The 15,661-nt window shown below is 42.6% G+C and overlaps 1 protein-coding gene across 1 annotated transcript; it reads left to right on the top strand.

Moving 5' to 3' along the window:
- The first annotated feature begins 2,058 nt into the window (after nt 1-2,058).
- LOC100276129 (uncharacterized) lies at nt 2,059-8,116 on the top strand. The gene is made up of 4 exons (NM_001367839.1): nt 2,059-2,218; nt 2,304-2,404; nt 7,642-7,720; nt 7,857-8,116. The coding sequence occupies exons 1-4, from the start codon at nt 2,216-2,218 to the stop codon at nt 7,902-7,904; spliced, it is 231 nt and encodes a 76-aa protein (NP_001354768.1). The 5' UTR covers nt 2,059-2,215; the 3' UTR covers nt 7,905-8,116.
- Nucleotides 8,117-15,661: the final 7,545 nt, after the last annotated feature.

The following is a 15,661-nucleotide window of genomic DNA, read 5'->3' as shown; positions in this document are numbered from 1 at the left end:
TCAGCGTACCAAGTCGTCCCTTGCCCACACCCATTGGGGGGGGGGACGCCCAGGAATTATCGGTATATTTTTCAAAACGGTCACATCTGTGCAGGGCACGCAGTGAATACCTCAAGACAAAAATGAGATATCAGTAAGGATCAGAGGAAAGCCAAATATAGCCAGCGAAGTACAAAATATGGCCGACAGAAGCGACGTGAAGACTAGACAGAGAACGTCCATCAAACGTCCAATCAGTCGCAGAAGCAAATAAATTGCACTACCTAGCAAGATATGGATGGATTGCAAACTCGGCTGCTAAAGACAAAATATATGCTGACCTCTGCAGCAAAATATTGATGACATAATGCTGACCTCCAAAGCATAATGCAAATAACTTCATGCCAATTTCTACAAACGAAAGGGATGAATTTCAGCAAAGAGGCACGAAAGGAAGACATTCGAATGAATTATCCTTAAAAAATCCATTTGAAGGTCGGGGGCTACACCCATTGGGTGCACCTCCGATGCACCCCATGGATTATCATTCCAAGCCGAGATAGTGCCGACTTCTAAGGCGAGGGACAAGATTAAAAGACCAACCCTCAACCAAGATGCAGGAGCACAAATGGAGATAATTTCTGGGGAAGACCTTTGAGTAGATTGTTTTCTAAAATCTACTCAAAGCTCGGGGGCTACACCCATTGGGTGCACCTCCGGTGCACCCAATAAAGTTCAGAATCCTACAAAATTGAAATGCCGACCTCCAAGGCACAAGCATGAAACCAAGCCTCGGTCAAATGAGTGATCGGAGCAAGAGAAGACAGCAGGAAGACGTTCTTCTTCAAAACACCCGCAAGTTGGACCTGGGATCTTTGGGCTGATTACTTCTAAATTAACCCAAAGATCGGGGGCTTGTGGGGGATAGATATCCCCCGGGTCCACTAAAGGAGTAAAAGACCTCACGAAAGGCCTAAGGGCCCAATAAATCATGAGGTCATTCCTTCGTGGGCCTGGGAAGAAACAACCAACAAGGCAGAGCGACGTGATACCGGATTGGTGCAAGCCCGGATGGCCCACAACGTTGAGCGAGTAAATCGCAACAGAGACCCGACTTTCCCGCGCTGAAGCCCCATGCAACGGAGCCATGCGAGGATAAGTCGGCGAGGGTTACATAGGGATAAACTCAAGAGGTTCACTACCTTTTAGCTACTTGTTGTTATCATATCCCCATGTACTGCCCCACGGTCGAGTATATAAGGCCTAGGGGGCACCCCTTTAGAACGATCGACCCTATCTTACTTAGCCACCCACATCAACTCTCTGTGTCTTCAATCCAGAGAGCCCTCTTGTAACCACGCTCACATACTCACCAGGACGTAGGGTATTACACATCTCTAAGCGGCTCGAACCTGTAAATCTTGTCCACTGTCCCTCGTGCGATCGGCACGAACCATTTTGCTACAGTCGTCGACAGCGTCCTACTCCTAGAAACATCTTGAGGGGCAACCCCGGGTGTGCGGTCGGACCCAAAACACCGACAGCTAATTTTAGCAACTAACTATTAGTTCTAGTACATTCAAACACCCTCTAAGTCCTAGCACTAGCTATCTGTATAGATCATTTTTTGTCGGTCAATGGGTCTTTGATACTCCAGTTGCTCAAGAGGCCTGTCTGTGAGGCTCGTTGGCCCGTTGGGCTATCCCATAAAAGGAACAAACCGTTGTTTTTGTTTCCTGTCCGTAGGGTCTGTTTGGTTCAGCTTTTTTCTGACCAACTTTTCTGAGAATCTGGCTGTGGGAAGAATCTAGCTGTGTAGAGAATCTGAGTATCATTAGGATTACGTGCGGAAGAAGATAAATGTGTCCATAGGACTCAGGATCTAGAAAGTGACAGATTCCTATTATTGCAACGATTCAACCGATTATATGTTTATGTTGATGTTGAATGATTTTTACCTAAACGAATTTTATAGAAGCTGACTGAAAAGCTGAGCGTTTGGCAGTCCGCAACAGCTTTTGGTGGTCAGAAGCCCAAAAAAAAGCTAAAACAAACAGGGACGTAACCATGCGGCAGCCCATTATTCGGATCCGAAGCCCACTAAAACTTGCGATCGTCCCGGACGGATCCATTTGGCTCTGGTCGTCACAAAGTTGTTTGTGCATCGCGGCGGCGACAAGGGGGCGACGAGGCAGGCGGAGCGGGCGGCGACTACAGCGGCAGCAGATCTCACGGAATGGTGAACTCTCCACTGCCTTCTCTTGCGTAGATCCAGGGTTCTGCTTGGGAGCCCGCTGTGCTGACCCAGGGGATTCGTGTCGCAGGCGGCGAAGGCAATCTCGAGCCCCGTGCCGGTGGAGTGGTACCCGACGCTGGCCGTCGTCATGGTATCCGTAGGCCTCATGTTCACCGCCTCCTTCTTCATGTGAGTCCTGTTCGTCCGTCATCTGTTACTGTACCTTGCGGATTTGGCAGACGAGTCATTCACTTGCCTGGTGCCCTGATCTGATGTGTTTACCCGCACATGCCTCGTGTCTGCTGAGTTTATTGGTAGGGTGTATTGACCTGCCCGCTCGTTCCGATTGGAGATCTCATCTGTTGCCCTCATCTGATGTATTTAGCTGTCGAGTTTTAGCATCTATTTTCTATGCTGCTAGGGGAAAACTCCATTCATGGTGGGACAGTCATGGATTATTATTAGTCGCCGTGGGTGTTTCTGTAATGTTGGATGGCACACAGGGGTTGGTGCTTACTGTTTTCATGAATTGGAGTGTGGGTTTAGGTTTGATGAGAACATTCTTGCCTGTGGCATTTTGGGGTGATTTTGAAGTTGCAACAGCAACCAGTGGAACCTGATGGGCATTTTGGAGTATAGTAGCATTTAACTCTGGTGCTTGTTTCAGAGGGATTTCCTTTTTGACCTGTTGAATCTTTTTATACTGGGTTGGTAAGTTGTTTGCTGAAATAGAACATGCACCATATAACTTTGTTAGTAGAATTAACTATTTATTGGAGAAAAACACACATACCTTGTCTGACTATGCATACACAAACTGCTGCCTGGTACCTTGATTAACCGAGTCTGTGGTGCTGACCCTGACCAACTCTTGAAGAAACTTTTTGTGAATGCAACTGACTATTTGTTTCTTCCTTTATGTGTGTGAATTCATTGCCTAACAGAACTATCATTCCTAGTCTAACAGTTGTACTAAGAAATCTATAAAGATAATATCCAGCACTTTCAGTACAAGAAGGCTCTCCTCATGTAATATTGTTTTTTTAAAGTCCTAATTTAATCTTATGGTTACTTTCAGTTACATGAGGATCTCCCTGTATATTATTGTGCTTGTCTAAATTCCCAAATTTAATCTTATGTTTGTTTTCTTTGGTCAAATATCACATGCTGGCGTACCCATCATGTGTTGTGCATTTCTGCTTTGATTTTGATCTTGATTTACATTTCAATTTCAACGCAATGTATTTCCATCAATTTGTGCTCAAGTGCCTACAGTTTCGATGTCACACCCGGATTTAAGGAACAAAGCCAGGTGCATCTCATACATGCGCCAAAGAAGACAACATATATAATAACAGAGTGTATAGAGATAAATGTCACAAAACATCAGAGTATTTATTACATAGCGGAAGGCTTATTACAAAATAAAAGAATAATTATAAAACGAACTAAGGATCGTCGGCGCCAATGTCGACCGAGACACGCCACCTAGATCAGATCGAACTCCTCAGTGTTAGGCGGCTCCTCTTCGACCACCTGTTCTTCTCCTGTGGGGGGGGGGGGGGGTGTGAGACAGCAAGAGTGAGCTCACATACGTTCATAGCTCAACAAGTCGTGGGGAATAATGTGGCATGAACTCACCAAAGGTGGGAGTTCATGTAGTGTAAGGCTGATCAATGAAACAGAGGTTGAGGCTGAGCATTGCTTTTATAAGTTGGTCAAAATTTTATTAGCAATTACTAAGTGTAAGTAAATACCAAACCTTAATAATAATAAAGAACAGTAATAGTAAAATAATCCCAAATGCGATGCAAATGTCAAATTGAATTTAAGTTCCATAATTAATCATGTGAGGGTCCGAGCCGCTCTTGACCGTGAGCACGGCTAGTATACTAGTTTTACACTCTGCAGAGGTTGCGCATCTTTACCCACAAGTCGTGTATCCCATGTTGCCTGGGTTTGCAAGGCCCTTAGACACTACCGAGGTGAATGGCTAGGGATCCACTACGAGGCCTTTACAAAGTTCCACTAGCTTCCGAAAACCCGCTACAGTTTATAGGAAGATCCAGTACAGGGTTCCTGGCTGACAGCCATCGCAGCAAAATCAACCAGGGACCTCCCCGCACTGACCTCTCCCCTACTGCCCTTGCCCCTTTCGGGTAAGGTAGTCTTCCACTAGCTTTCCTAATTAGTCAGCCAAGGGCGTCCCATTATACCCTTGTGGTAGCACTGTTTTCCCGGGTGGTCGCTCCATGTTCCCATTAATTTAATGATCTTAACATGAACAATAATAATAACAAGTTAATAACAGAATAGTCATGAATAGTGCATCTCCATACCCAATCCACATAAAGCAATAGCAAGTACTACCCAAAAATATTTCAGGGGTGAACAAGGTATAGAGGTAATCAAAACTGGGGTAACATAAAGGCTCCCATCAAAATTATCCTATGCAGATCATTAAAATTAATAAGAACATGGCTGGGAAAGTAAGTGATCAAGGGCACAACTTGCCTGGCACTTGAGATTCCAGGTACCAACTTGCTTTTCAGATGACACATGTCCTCGCGCTAGTCGTAGCAATACAAACAAACATGGTATAGATAAAATTAACATCACACCAAACATAAGAAAAAACTAAATAATAATACTCTACGCGTTGTTACGAGACTAACGGAACTTGAACGGATCAAATCGGAGTTAAAACGGAGGAGATACGATTTCCTGAATATTCTATGTGTTTTGTACAAGATTAAATAGGATATAAATTTTAATATGACTTTCATGTGAAACAGTGGTACTAGATGATAAACCATAATATTACAAAATTATAGGAACTGGAATGGACTCATTTGGACTTAGTATGAATTTCCTATGGATTTTACAAAATTCTGGAATTGTTTTTATATAAGAAATTCATTTTATAAATCAATTTCCCTGATTTTCTATTTTCCCTGGATTGCGCCCTAAAATCTATGAAGTGCATGGGTCTCGGTGTAATAATTCCAAGACACAGGATATAAACTAGGTGGACGGCGGGTTGGTATAGGAAAAGCCGAGGGTCTCTTATGCGAAATTGCCACGCCGAAGGGGTATCGGATCGCGCTGGCCGCACGATCAGGAATCTAGGGCTACGATTAGATTCATCCTAACAATGAAACGGTACACGCATGGTTCCGTCGGATCGACGATCTACGATCTAGATTTAAAACGACTACGATCGAATCCTGATCGCAAGATCCTAGATCCACGGCCCGTATTCGATCACGCGAAGGGGTGTACGCGTGCTCGAATCACATCCGTTCAATTCTAATCAACGGCTCGTATTTGGTTACCCCTAGATCTAATCCAGTGCGCACAACGTGGATCCGACGGCAGGAGGGGCTTCTTCCCCAAACAGGGTCCACGGCGGATCCCGCACAGTTCCACGGTGGCGCCATTGTCGGCAACTACGCGCAACATAAATCCAAGCAAGGCTCTCGATTACTATTGCGCGAAAATAAAGTTCAGGTCATAGTGAATCAGATGGGAGAGATCTTACTGTCGATTGACGCACGGACAGCACCATCCACGGTGAAGTGCGGTTCCACGGTGGCGCCCGAGATCCGACGACAAATTCCTGTCGATTCCCCCGATCCATTGCCTGGAGCTTCTATCATCCATCTTCCTTACAACACCCTTAAGCTCCCAAGCTTGAATCTGGACCTCGAACGGCGGCGTCCATCAGTTTCACTCCCGGCGGCTCCCCACTCATTCGCTCGACTGCGCCAACTGGGTTCACGGGTTCCACACAGCACGACCGCGCGCCCCAGACGAAAAGAAAATGCTTCGCTGTCGATCTTTATAGCCACAGGGAGAGGGCCGCGAGGCTTGGGCGAAGGGACCAGAGGGATTTTCGGGCTTGAACCCCAACAACCCCCGGTTTGTCGCCCCGTCTGTTACGAAGGTGAAGAATCCGACAGGCTGGTCCCACGCGCCAGCGTCTTAGGTGCCAGAGCGTCCAGCGCTAGTGAGGATGAGCAGTGGAGCCCACATGCCGGCAGGAGAAGTGAGCGCGCGCTGGGCTGTGTGGGGGAAAGGATGGAGTGGGCCGCGCAGATTTGGCCCATCCGGTCATGGGGAGTATGCCCTATTCTTCTCTCTTTTTCTTTTACATTTTATGGTTTTAATTTCCCTTTTTAAGTTCAAAAATCTAGTATTTGAATTCAAATGTGTTGTGAGTTTCACACCCAGATTAAGTGATCAAATAAAAGTGCCCTTACAAAAGTATATTTACTCATCTATTTTTGTTTCTTTATAGAATATTGTTTTCCTTTTCTTCTCTCTTCTTTTCCTTTTCTTGATTATTTCTCATTCTCGAATATCCCAAATAGATATTAAATCTTCAATTTTGTGACATTAATTTATTTTCTTATTGTGGCTATTATTTTTACTAGATGCACATACAACAAAACCAACATGATGCACGGTTATTCTCAATATTATTAATTGTTTACTTGCTTTTCGATGTGGTGCTCTCATATTTAGTTGAACAGTGGCAAAAATACGTAAGAGAATTCTCTCCTTAATATAGTTTACAAAGTTGGGTATTACATTCGAGCCCTGAGGTCTGGTCAAGATTGCAGGTTCTTTTTTCCAACATGTGTTTGTTATGGTGGTTGTAGTGCATATGACAATTGAAGGGCGGAAGCAGATGGTAGGGGTTAAATGGGATGATGATGCCAAACCTTGTTCGTCTCCCAGATTGCATCAGGCCTTATATAGAGTGGTCCAGTACATTTGCATTTCATTAAAGCTACTAACAACCTAGTAAACTTAATCCAAATCTCCTAACAAACCAATCTTCCATGTAATATGATCTCTTAACTACCAAACTAATCCAATCCTCAAACAAACTAATTTGAAAATAACTCGTGATGCTGATCCTGCTACTTCTCTAGCTTTCTTGACATCGGTTAGGATGTGTCCAGCAGATCGTGTATATGAGCGTGTAAACTGTTTTACACTGTAGACAACACTGTTTACAGAGTGGAGTTTAAAATAGGGGATATGATAGGAGATAAGATAGGAGAGCTGATGGAGATAGCCTTTTACGAATTGACAATTTTCTGGCAGCTCTATATGTCACTAAATGAAATAACCAGGAGCAGGTTGTAGGAATTGACAATTCAGTGCCAGCATTAAACTTGACATTTGTTTTATGTAAAAATTGTTTGCCAATAATTGGAATCTGGCAAGCTGCCAGGGCACAACAAATTGTTCCAAATAAGCCATGGTTGAATTATAAATACTGTGAAATGAATCCAGAACAAAGCTTTCAAATTTCATAGGTACAAATAGTAGAGTTGTAGAGCCTAAAATCATTAGAGCTTTAATGAGGAGAGCAAAGTATCCACAATTTGTTGATAATGTTTTATCTGTTTCAGTTATGAAGCAACTTCATCCCGGAGGAGCCGTAGCCTGTCAAAGGAGATCGCAACAGCAGTTGTTGCTTCTGTTTTCTTGGTATAAGCCTTACGCAGAACATTTTGGTTCTACAATTCCGCATAGTATTGGGTCTCTCGCATCCTTAGCTTTTGGTTTTTTTTCCAATTTCAGAAAGTTGATCGATTCATGCTTGTTATCTTTGATTGTTCCACAGGGCTTTGGGTCTCTGTTCGTGCTTCTTGCAAGTGGTGTTTATGTCTGATGACTGGCTATGGGCCGTGTGTGCTTGTGTTCTGCATCCCGAGTTGTAGACTTGGTTATGACAGATCCTCAAAGCTGTTGTCCTAACGAATATAGAGCATTTGAACTTATTCTAGAACGATGTATGGGAGCAACCGAGTTAAAGCAACGTTTCCTTCCAGGTCTGCATTATATATCATCAATCTAAATCCCTGTTCCCTATGTTTCTGCTTATTCCAGGTCTGCTTATTTATTACTCCCTCCGTTTCGTTTTAGTTGTCGCTGAATAGTGTAAAATTGAACTATCTAACGACAATTAAAAAGAAACGGAGGGAGTATGTATTACCAACATATTTTGCTGTTTTATGGCGTGCATTGTGAGTGAAGGATGATCTGGTTGGGCACATGATGTTATGACACAATGATATCTCACCCAAAGACATCCAATCAGTACCCAAACAAGGGCTTGCCCCAGTCCAACGTGGTCGGTTCCGAAATGTTCTCGGTAATGCCATGACTTTCTGTTGTTTTCCTTTCTGTCGTTTTCGCGACTATCTGAATGAAGAGATATATTGAACTGCGAAGAATGTACGCGCCTACAAATATACGATCTGCGTCCAAAGCCAAGCGGTATCTGAATGAAGAGCGATTTGGAACTGTGAATGATGCGCGGATACGATTCTGCGTCCAGAGCAGTACATTTCCCATGAATTCATGACGCAGTTGCGGATTGGATAAGGAGAGCAAAGAGATGGAACGTCCTCAGCAGGGATGTAAATCGGCAGAATTGGTCGAATAAACCTATTGTTACTCCCTCTGTTTTAAACTATTAGTCGTTTTAGCTCTTAATTTTTATGTCTATATTCAAGTAACCTATTGTTACTCTCTGTTCTAAACTATTAGTCGTTTTAGCTCTTGATTTTTATATCTATATTCAAGTAGATATGCATCTAGACAAATAAAACGAATACATTAATTATTATGTGAATCAACTAAAAAGTAAACAAATTTTATTTTGGGATGGAGTGAGCACATTTTAATTTGAAATCTAAATTGTCATAAGGACATTACATAGGATATGTGGAATGATAGAAACAAATTAATCTGAACGAAAATGCATCAATTAATCTGAACGAAAATGCATCAGTAATGGTCGAAAATCATAAAGATAAAATAAAACATGTCCATATCATATATAATCTCATCTATAAACAACTATATGATAATAATATACATATAAGAGTAACATAATTACATAATGAAAGATTGATAATATGTGACAGAACCTCCAAGTCATTAGGCCCACCTACAGTTGTCCTTGTCCAATGGACTTCATACAACCCTACAGGTGCACCTGATCACTTGACAAGTTCGATATCTGAATTCCTTACCTTTTTCAAGAGCGTTTCACCCGTCACGCAGATATTACAATACATCGGAGATACGAAAGTGCGGAAGCAGTTACAATAACTTACTTTTATTGAAAAGTAAGACATAGTTATATAGTTACAGACCAGAACAAAATATATGAGTGTTGAGTATTATTATTACAAAACATGGGAGGCAAAAACCCCTCCCAAATAAACAGTAAAAGTTTTTAACGGAGGGCCTTTCCTCCCGCAGCTTTAGTCTTAATTCTCTTCTTTCGGTACCACCTTGAAAGAGAAGCAACAAAAGTTTACTACTTCTTCACCTAAAACAACATGGGACAAAGCCCTGAGTACGAAGTGTACTTTCGCAAGACTTACCCGACAAAGTAAAAGACTCTCAAGGATATGTTGGCTTTAAGGGAGTCAAGGTAAAGCTTATCAATAATCAATGACTCTGTTTGCAGAAATGCTTACTAATAGTGAATCCTTAAAAATCCAGTTTTATTTATCAAGTTAGGTAAAATTACCTGCAACTATAGTTTTTTCTACCCTAGTTCAATCACTTGACCTATACTAGCCAATTTCTTAACAACCCTTCTTATTTACTGGATTGCTACGTATAGGGTAGTGACCAAGTCTTCATGTTCGCAAAGTTATGGCGATCCGAATCAATTATACTCAGCTGAGGATCTCTAATCACACGACATATGTAGCACTTAACCCTTGCATATGTCAACTCGCCACTGGGGTTCTTAAGACCAGATCAGGTTCACGCCAACCGAGAGCATAGATACACCACCGTCCGGCCTCTTGCCACAGAGGGTACACGCTACTCTCGCCATCTCTCCACTCCCATTGCGTGTTATCTTATTCTGGTATTAGTCTGCTCGAGGCAAAGCTTACCCATGACGAGGCATGTGACCAGTTAAAGGGTCCTCGATCATCAAGCCTACATCGAGACGGTCCTTAATCGACTCAGACGGAGACACTACACCGAGACTCTCTTCTCGTGCAAGTCACCCGCCCGGTCTCAGCTTAATTATTTCAAACCCAAAGTTTGGTACATGACAGAGGTACATCTTTTCCGATGTTGAACCCATCATGGCCATGATGGATCCACCATCAAGTTTTGTTTTTGAAAAACATCCCACCCACTTTGCAACATCATCTTTTGTGAAAACAAAACATTTTGTTTTTCTAGAGCAAAACTAAGCATAAGAAAAACCTTTTGTAAAACAGGGATTTAAGGAGAAGTAATCCAATCCAAGGAAGGAAATGCAGGAATTGGTTTAGCACACAACTCCTATTACCTAATGCATCAAGCAAGGGAGAAAGATTTTAAAAGGAACAAGGAGGTAGAAAATGCACCGGGGCTTGCCTTGTGTTACTGGTGAATCAGGCTCTGTTGCGCAGATATCAAAATAAAAACAGTTGCCTACCTGATGTTCTTCAGGTGGTAGTGGTGATGAAGTCCTTGTCTCTTCAACTTCTACTTCCTCCTCGTTTTCTAAATATAGCCAAATATAATAATGAATGCTCATGTTATGCTCATGAAGGTGCAAAGATAATAAAAGTTTATTATCTATGGTCTTGAATACAACTTTCCTTCACGGATCTTCGAGAAACTAGAGTTTTCGGAGTCAATAGTGAAATTCAAAGGGCAGGGGGCTAGGGTTTTGGGTTCTAAGTATCAGACATGGTCCAAAACATAACAAACTTTACCCAAGGCTTCTAGATATTAGTTAGAGTTTACCCTAAAAGTTTAGTGATTTTTGGATTTATTTTTTATTCCCTAAAAATCCAGAAGCATGGTTTTTGACTATTTTAAATGCTCTATAAGTTCCTATTTGGACTAAAAATCATGAAACTATTTTTATTAAATACTATAAGAAGTTAGAAGCCTAGCAAAATTGGTCTTGCATTTTTAGCATTTTTCTACAATTTTCTAGAATTTCTTTAGCTCTGGTAGAAAAAGAAAAAGATTGGAATAGTGTTGGACTGCAACCGGCCCAAGTCGGCCCACTACTAGAGAAAAGCGTCGGCGCGCGCGCTGGCAGATTTGCACAGAGGCCCCCGCTAGCCTGGATAACTCATTAAGAGCCCTCATCCACTATTCATTGTCTCACTGACAATCACACATAGGTCCCTCGGCTTTTGTTTCTTCTCCAATGAGACCCATGGCCACAGCACGCTTGCCATCGATCACCCCGCGGCTCGTACTGGCCATGACCGGTGGCGACTGTCCAAATTAGCTACGGGGTGAGCATTACCGACCCAAGGCGACTCAAGAACAGCCTTCAATTTTGGTTTGTACACTTAGAGAACGTCCTACACACGCACACGGCGGAAACCGCGACGTTGAGCCTGTGTTCCCATGGAATCATGCCCGAATTGGTCAAATGGTTGCTACGATGAGCTTCACGGGTATACAGAGCTGCTAAAACAACACTTGAGAAGTGCAGAGCCATACCAGAGTAGTCCGGCCACGGAGCGCGGAGAAGTTGTGCTCGCTGGTGACAGAAAAGGGGGAAAATGGCGTCGCGACGGTTCTGGGTGGAATTGGGAGGTGAGATTGGGGCTACACGGCCGTAAGGAACTATAGTTTCACCGTGCACTACCAATTTTGGGAGAGGTGGAGAGGATTCCGCGAATTTGGACTTCAACTGAGCTCACTGGTGGAGATGTGAATACCTCGCCGTGGTCCATGGCGCTATTTATAGCCACGGTGGTCCGGCTAACAATCAGTGACCGCGGAAGGCTTTGCTCACGCATGGCAACCACGTATAGAAGAGGTACAGTAAGGGAGGAGCAAGGCATGGATGACACCGCGGTGGAATTGACCGAGCCACGGCGGCCACCGGTGAATAACTCCGGCCACGCCCGGCTGAACTCATGAGATGGTGCCACGTTCGAAGCTATCCTCCCCCGGATCGATTCCCCCACTGGATCGCTCGAGCTCATCTGATTCAACAGTGCCGTAGATCTTTTACCCGTGTTCTTCAAATATTTGCAAAGTTTGATCTTCAGTTTTTTCCTGAAACGACCACCTTCCAGCCTCTCGATCTCTTGATTCTTGTTAAGGATAGAGCAAACTTCATTAATAAAGTTTGTTCACCTAACAACCATCTTCAAACTTACTATAGGATACTTGGGTCAAAATTGAGTGAATTCAAAGATATGGCGCGTCCAATTTGGCCTCCATACCACTGTGACCATTCCTGCTTTCAATTTCAGTTTCAGTTATCCAACACCATCCTGATAGAGCAACTTTGGGTTGCAGTTTCTTTAATTTTTGTGTAACAACTGAAGAAGATGTTTGTATCAAAGTTATTCTCCTATAATAGCTCTAGACTTTTGATGTGTTGACCTAGGGCAAAATCCTTATGGTTTGGAAGTTACAAGGCCCCAAAGTTGAGCCAATTACATCGAATTTCAGACTTAATCCCAATAGAGCTCAAATAGGGCTTTTTGCAAATAGGTCCAAATCTCAAGGTTTAGGTTGCAAATCTACATACTTGTGAACCATATGACTTAAGGTGCCTTAATTTCATGGTTTTTGCACTTTAGTCCAAAAGTGCACTAGTTTTGCACTTAGCCCCCTAGGGTTTAAGTCTAGGGCTTTCCAGGGTTCTTTTTAGGTTTTTTGATACTTCTAGGGTTTGGATACCCTTTAAGTCTATTCATGGTGACATTTTATGACTATTTCAATTGAGTTTTGAAGTTTTCTCTTATTAGGCCTTGTTTGCTCTATTAAGCCCAATCTAGGGTTAAACACTGTACCCTAGGGTTTCACTTATGAAATGTCACATCAATACAACTTGTTTGAACTTTTGCCTAGTGAATGCATTCTAGGTGTGACAAACACATGATATGTCAATGCTTATGATGTTATGCTCAAGTTTTAGTGGCAGTAACACCAGGGGTGTTACATCCTTCCCCCCATAAAAGAATCTCGTCCCGAGATTAAAAGTCCTAGGGCAAGTAATGGAAAAGGAAACGCGACATATCTTTATTTCCTTATTTTTGGTACAAGGCAGGGGTGGTTTGGGGCTCATTCCTTTATTGCAACAATTGTATACACTTTATAAATTACATGAGGCTAAAAAGCCTGGGAATCCTTTTCTAAAAAGTTCTGAGTTTCCCATGTAGCCTCATCTTCTGAATGCTGGTTCCACTGTATCTTGTAAAACTTGAGAGTTTCTCTTCGGGTAATCCTGTCCTTTTGATCCAAGACTCGAATAGGATGCTCCGAATATGTCAAGTCTGGTTCTAAGGCAACATCCGTTACTTCAATGGTTCGATCGGGAACTCGAAGAAACTTCTTCAATTGAGACACGTGGAACACATTATGTACGACAGACAATGTTTCGGGTAACTGGAGTCGGTATGCCACTGGTCCATATCTTTCAAGGATAGGAAAAGGACCAATGTATCGAGGTGCAAGCTTCCCCTTTACCCCGAAACGTGATACACCCTTCATTGGTGAAACTTTTAGGTAGACATATCTCCAATTAGAAAGTACAAGGGTTGTCGTCGCTTGTTTGCATAACTCTTCTAACGAGCTTGAGCTTCTTTCAAATTATGAATTATTCGTTGAACTCTCTCTTCTGTCTCCTTTACCATATCAGGTATGAAGAAATTTCTTTCACCTGGTTTAGACCAATTTAACGGAGTACGACACCGTCGTTCATACAAGGCTTCAAAATGTGCCATCTTAATGCTTTCTTGATAGCTATTATTATATGAGAACTCCGCTAATGGTAAACAATCATCCCATGTCTGTGGGAATTCCAGAACACATGCTCGCAACATATCTTCAAGTATTTGATTTACCCTTTCAGTTTGCCCACTAGTTTGAGGATGATAGGCCGAACTATGGAGCAATTTAGTACCCAAGGATTTGTGAAGTTCTTCCCAGAATTTGGATACGAATTGAGGTCCACGATCCGACACTATTGTCTTCAGAACACCGTGTAAACTGAGGATACGAGCAATATATAGTTCCACATATGCGATTATTGGATACTTTACTTTGACTGGGAGAAAATGGGCGATCTTCGTAAGTCGATCAATGATAACCCAAATAGAATCATACCCCTTTGCGGTCCTAGGCAATCCCACAATAAAGTCCATGCTTATATCCTCCCATTTCCATGTTGGTATAGGTAAGGACTGCAATGGACCAGCAGTCTTCATATGTATGGCTTTGACACATCTACAAGTGTCACATTTTGCCACATAGCGTACAATTTCAATCTTCATTTTTGTCCACCAATAATGCTGTTTTAAATCATGATACATCTTTGTGCGTCCGGGATGAATAGAATAGCGACTAAGATGTGCTTCATCTAGAATTTGCCGGCGGACCTCATCATCCTTAGGCACAACTATGCGGTTGTTAAACCATACAACACCTTGATCGTCTCTTCTGAAGCAGTTGGCTTTACCGGCTTCTATTTTCTCATGAATGTGTTTCATTCCCTCATCATTTCTTTGTGCGTCAATTATTCTTTGCAGGATGACAGACTCAAGCTTCAAGTGATGTGAAGTTCCATGCTGAATCATTCCTAGGTTCAACTTCTCCATTTCTTGGCATAACATAATGTCAGAAGTCTTCATGGTAAGGCAATGACAGAAAGCCTTACGACTTAACGCATCTGCCACTACATTAGCTTTGCCTGGGTGATAGTGAATCTCTAATTCATAATCTTTTATCAGCTCGAGCCATCTCCTTTGTCTCATATTAAGCTCTGACTAGGTAAAGATGTACTTCAAGCTCTTATGATCTGTATAAATGTGACATACATTCCCCAGCAGATAATGACGCCATATTTTTAGGGCATGAACCACCGCAGCTAACTCCAGGTCATGAGTTGGATAATGTTCCTCATGCCGGCGCAACTGCCTTGAAGCATAAGCTATTACTCGGCCTTCTTGCATTAGAACACAACCGAGACCACTGCCTGATGCGTCACAATACACATCAAAGGGCTTTTCAATGTCCGGTTGAGCCAATACCGGAGCAGTGGTTAATAATACTTTCAGCTGCTCAAAGGCTTCATTACATTTTGAAGACCAAATGAATTTGGTGTCATTCTTCAATAAACTTGTGATTGGTTTCACAAGCTTGGAAAAATCTAGAATGAATCGGCGATAGTAACCAGCCAGTCCAAGGAAACTTCGGACTTGATGTACAGTGGTTGGGGGTTTCCACTCCAAAATATCCTTGACTTTGCTAGGATCCACTACAATCCCCTTGGCAGATAATACATGTCCCAGAAATTGGATCTCCTCCAGCTAGAATGCGCACTTACTGAACTTAGCATATAACTGGTGTTCCCTTAAGCGCGTTAATACGATCCGCAAATGCCGAGCATGCTCCTCTTCATTCTTGGAGTATATTAAGATA

Source organism: Zea mays, chromosome 9, assembly GCF_902167145.1.
Source record: "Zea mays cultivar B73 chromosome 9, Zm-B73-REFERENCE-NAM-5.0, whole genome shotgun sequence".
NCBI classification, from domain to species: domain Eukaryota; kingdom Viridiplantae; phylum Streptophyta; class Magnoliopsida; order Poales; family Poaceae; genus Zea; species Zea mays.
The sequence above is the reverse complement of the archived record's forward strand: the minus strand, read 5'-3'. Positions and strand labels throughout refer to the sequence as shown.

Excerpts from the sequence above, each read along its gene's own strand:
- LOC100276129 (NM_001367839.1), top strand. Across the intron at positions 2,405-7,641 it reads TTCACCGCCTCCTTCTTCAT|TTATGAAGCAACTTCATCCC; the intron begins GTGAGTCCTGTT and ends TATCTGTTTCAG. Across the intron at positions 7,721-7,856 it reads TTGTTGCTTCTGTTTTCTTG|GGCTTTGGGTCTCTGTTCGT; the intron begins GTATAAGCCTTA and ends ATTGTTCCACAG.